The 4,498-nt window shown below is 55.2% G+C and overlaps 1 protein-coding gene across 1 annotated transcript; it reads left to right on the plus strand.

Moving 5' to 3' along the window:
• Positions 1-45: 45 nt before the first annotated feature.
• CIB1 (calcium and integrin binding 1) lies at positions 46-3,415 on the plus strand. Its single transcript, XM_040257537.1, has 7 exons — positions 46-297; positions 439-473; positions 1,484-1,592; positions 2,341-2,491; positions 2,628-2,746; positions 2,829-2,917; positions 3,144-3,415. The coding sequence occupies exons 1-7, from the start codon at positions 247-249 to the stop codon at positions 3,163-3,165; spliced, it is 576 nt and encodes a 191-aa protein (XP_040113471.1). The 5' UTR covers positions 46-246; the 3' UTR covers positions 3,166-3,415.
• Positions 3,416-4,498: the final 1,083 nt, after the last annotated feature.

A 4,498-nucleotide genomic window follows, 5' to 3' on the forward strand; every position in this document is an offset into this window, starting at 1 on the left:
GCCCCGGAGCGTCAGGCCCCGCCCCGGCCCCGCCTCCAGCTCGCCAGGGACCGCCCGGAGCCGGGAGCCAACCGGCCGAACCGGGCTGGGAACGCCTGGGAGCCTTAAGGAGGGGGCGGGCCCAGGGGGCGGTGGCCCCAGGAGCGGTTGCCGCGGGCACCGGGTGGTGACGCGGCCCGAGGGCGGAAGTGAGAAAGTTGCCAGCGTCCCGAGACAAGTTGGCGGAGCTGTCTGAGAGCGGCAGCGATGGGAGGTTCGGGCAGTCGCCTGTCCAAGGAGCTGCTGGCCGAGTACCAGGTGCGCGAGACGCCGGTCCCCAGGGAGTTTGCGCGCGGCCTGCGCTCGGGAGAGGACGGTCCCCGAGCCGCGGCCGGGCGGTGGGCGCGGCCTCTGGCCCCGGGCGGCCTGCTGACCCTCCTGTCTCGTTTTGCCTTCCAGGACTTGACGTTCCTGACCAAACAGGAGATCCTTCTGTAAGTGCTGTTTCGAACCTCACCTCCGGGATGCTCTCGGAACGGCTTTGGGAACGGGGGAGGCTCCGTCTTACTGACGGGCAAACTGAGGTCCCGCCAGCGGGAGGGGCAGGGGCCTGCATGAGGCCAGCAGCTGAGCCGGAACTGGAGGCCGGGGCTCCGGGCCCTCGGCTGTGCCCTCTTCCCGGCACACCCTCCCATCTCGCGCCGGCGGCCCCAGCGGCGCACCGCTGAGCAGCCTGCAGCCGGAGTTGGGTGCTCTTTGACCCCGCTCCCCTGGCTTCTGCAAAACGGAACTTCCTGCCCCAGTCCGGCCGAGACTGCTGTAGTTCTGAGCTGCTTTGTCTGCTGGCAAAGCCAGAGAAACCTTGGGGAGCCCTCTGGCTCCTCCTTTATCTGAATACTACCGTAACCGTTAACGCTTACTGAGCACTTGCCATGCTCTGCTGAAGGGTTGTCTACGTTTCCTTTGTAACCCTCACGAGGGAGGTATGGGGACAGTGAAACTTGCCTAAGACGATATTCTTGAGGAAGAGGATTTGAACTGGGGCTGGAACCCCTTTCCTAGCCAGCTTTATGTGGCCGCACACCCGCACATCCTAGGCTTCTCTTGGCAAAAAATAATGCCAGTGGGAATGAGGTAGGGCCTAAGGGGGAGAAAGTTCAGGGTAGCTGCTTTGAGAAGCAGCGATTCCTGAAATGAAATGAGATTTCAATTCAGCTCTTTTTCACTTGCTCTTTAAGACCAATTTCTGGCCCCTTCCCGGACCTCTCCAAACCTGGGGGAGTCTAGAATCAGGGCCAAGTACAGTGCCTGGGGCATGGGGTCCCACAGTAAACCCGCAAGGATGGACTCCCAGACTCCCTGTACTGTCTTGTGATGCATTTCCTCTTGCCTTAGAAGTCCGAGGGCTTAGCTCCTAGCTGGTTCATGATGGGTATTCAAGGCCAGGAGGGGAGATGTGATACACTTAGGGAAGCACACTAACAGGTTCTCTTCCTTCTGCCAGAGCCCACAGACGGTTCTGTGAGCTGCTTCCCCAGGAGCACCGGAGTGTGGAGGAGTCACTGCAGGCTCGAGTGTCCTTGGAGCAGATTCTCAGCCTTCCAGAGCTCAAGGTGCCAGCCCACCCAGCCTCCCTTTGCTACTCCTTCTGAGGTCACATGGTCACTGCTCCCCATTCTAGTCTTCTCTCTGGTTCACCCTAAGTTCCTGGGTGCTTTATCAAGGTCATCCAGGGGAGTTATATAGTAATAGAAGGATGTTTTGCACACTGGGATCCTCAGACATATTCTTGGAGGTTCAAAGTTGTGTCCTTTAAGAGGAGTTGAATTACTGGATGGCATCACTGACTCGTTGGACCTGAGTCTGAGTGAACTCCGGGAGTTGGTGATGGACAGGGAGGCCTGGCGTGCTGCAATTCATGGGGTCACAAAGAGTCGGACACGACTGAGCAACTGAACTGAACTGATTGAAGTTTGAGAACTCTATTCCAGAGGCTGATTGCCTCTCCATAGGGCTGCTGTGAAAATTTCTATGCAAAGGGCCTGGCCTACAACACAGTAATTGCTCGGTTCAATATTTGTGTTTTAAAATAACCAGCTCATCTTGTTCTCTTTGCTTAGAATGCCTTCCTCTTCCTTACTTCTCTGCTCCCAGGCATGCCTTTAGGTTAAGCTCTGATGTCCAGAAAGCCATTTCTGTCTCTTCCCCAGTGGGGTCATGGGTCCTCCTGACTTTTTTGCTGGCCCCAGAGTGGTGATGGTTCTCCGAGAGGCTGAACCGCTCCCTCGTTTCCTGGTGGCGTTTGAATATGTGATTTGGGCTGCTTCGTGTGTGGTGTTCACTGAAGGCTTTCTTGCTTAGGCCAACCCCTTCAAGGAGCGAATCTGCAAGGTCTTCTCCACTTCCCCGAGCAGAGACAGCCTGAGCTTCGAGGACTTCTTGGACCTCCTCAGTGTGTTCAGTGACACAGCCACCCCAGACATCAAGTCCCACTATGCCTTCCGCATCTTTGGTAAGGAGTGGGGGGCTGGGTGGAACACCAGCCCCTCTGACGTGGTCTTTGTGGAGATGCCCGAGAGCTCAGGGAGTCACGAGCTGGGCGCTCATCCTGACCACCTCCTTTTGGGCTTCCTGTGTTTGCTTTCTAGACTTTGATGATGATGGAACCTTGAACAGAGAAGACCTGAGTCAGCTTGTGAACTGCCTCACGGGAGAGAGCGAAGACACACGGCTCACTGCTTCAGAGATGAAGCAGCTCATCGACAACGTGAGCAGTAGGAGCGGGTGGGCTGGGCCGGGGAGCAGGCGGGGAAGGCTTGGGCTTGGGCCTTGAAGCTTCCCCTTTCCAGATCCTAGAGGAGTCCGACATTGATAGGGATGGGACCATCAACCTCTCTGAGTTTCAGCATGTCATCTCCCGCTCACCAGATTTTGCCAGGTACGACTGTGATCCTCACCTGCTGCACCAGGTCTGGGACGTTATTTCTGGAGGTGGTCCCTGGGGTAGGAAAGGGCTTCCTGCTTCCTCTGAATATATTAGAGTAGCTCTTCTTCTAGAGGGGACTCACAGCCCATTCCAAGGGGTCTTGGGGGAGGGGTAAACTTAGGGTTCAGTCCCTACCCTCCTCTTTCAGCAGAAAGCCCCGACACGCTCTCTTGTTCAGTTCCTTTAAGATTGTCCTGTGACGGGACCACAGCGTGTGTAGCAGCCTGTTGAAGAGTGTCCACTGCTGAGCTGTGGTCACGGTCACCCCGTGTTGTCAGCGCCGGCCAAGCTGGCCCAGCCTGGAGCTGGCACTGCGCAGTCTTGCCCGGGGCTGTGGAGGGCCCTCCATGTCAGGGCCTTTCTCCTCTTCTCACTGTCATTGCTCTATTTGTGTTTCTACTAATCAATAATAAAGGTTTAGAAGTTTTGAGCCTTTGTGCAACACTAGAATTACTGGTGTGAACGAGTGGACTTATATATATATATATATAATGAGCCCTCAAGTCACCCTGGGGATAAGTAGGACTTAAAGGGGATGGCTGATGTCTCATATGGTGAAGAATCTGCCTGTAATGCAGGAGAGCCAGGTTCAATCCTTGGGTTAGGAAGATTCCCTAGAGTAGGAAATGGCAACCCACTCCAGTATTCTCCAGAATCCCACGGCCAGAGGAGCCTGGTGGATTACGGCCCATGGGATCGCGAAGATTTGGACACAACTGAGCGACTAGCATGCACGTAAAGGAGACAGCAGGGTGTATCTCCCTGTCCCACCCTCCCTGTGAGGGGGTATGAAGAGGAACATGAGGGGTGGAACTCTTGTATCCTGATAGTGGTGGTGGGTACATGAACTTCTACATGTGTTAAAACTCATAGACCTGTGTACTAAAAGAAAAAAGTCAGTTTCACTGTGTGATCATTTGAAAAATAAAAATGCTTTTGAAGTCAAAACAAGAAAAGCAAAGACCATTTCCCCTGCACCCCATCCCTGAACCGAACCAGGGGTGCAGGGTAGAGGGACTGAAGTAAACAAATCCTCTCTCTTACCCACTTTACAAACCTGCTTCAGGCTTCCCTGGTGGCTCAGTGGTAAAGAATCTGCCTGCCAATGCAGGAGACATGGGTTCAATCCCTGATCCTGGAAGATCCCACATGATGCGGAGCAACTAAGCCCAAGGCACCACAGCTCCTGAGCCCGTGCTCTAGGGCCCACAACTACGGAAGCCCACGACTGTGAGCCCTAGAGCTCACACTCTGCAACGAGGGAAGCCCCTGCAGTGAGAAGCCGGCATGCCACATCTAGAGTAGCCCCCACTTGCCACAACTAGAGAAAAGCCTGTACAGCAACGAAGACCCAGCACAGCTGAAAACAAGAAATAAAAGAACCTGACTCCGTGGGGAGATGTGGTCAGCCAGGCTGGGCTGGCGTTAGCCCACTAGCACCCGAAAGAGGTGGCCTAGAGCCTCCCAGAACTCAGAGAACTGGACCAACCTCAAAAAGCAACAGTCCTGTAAGAGGAAGGGCCTAGGATTCCA

The sequence above is a fragment of the Oryx dammah genome, unplaced genomic scaffold (assembly GCF_014754425.2).
Source record: "Oryx dammah isolate SB20612 unplaced genomic scaffold, SCBI_Odam_1.1 HiC_scaffold_16, whole genome shotgun sequence".
In the NCBI taxonomy this organism is placed as follows: Eukaryota; Metazoa; Chordata; class Mammalia; order Artiodactyla; family Bovidae; genus Oryx; species Oryx dammah.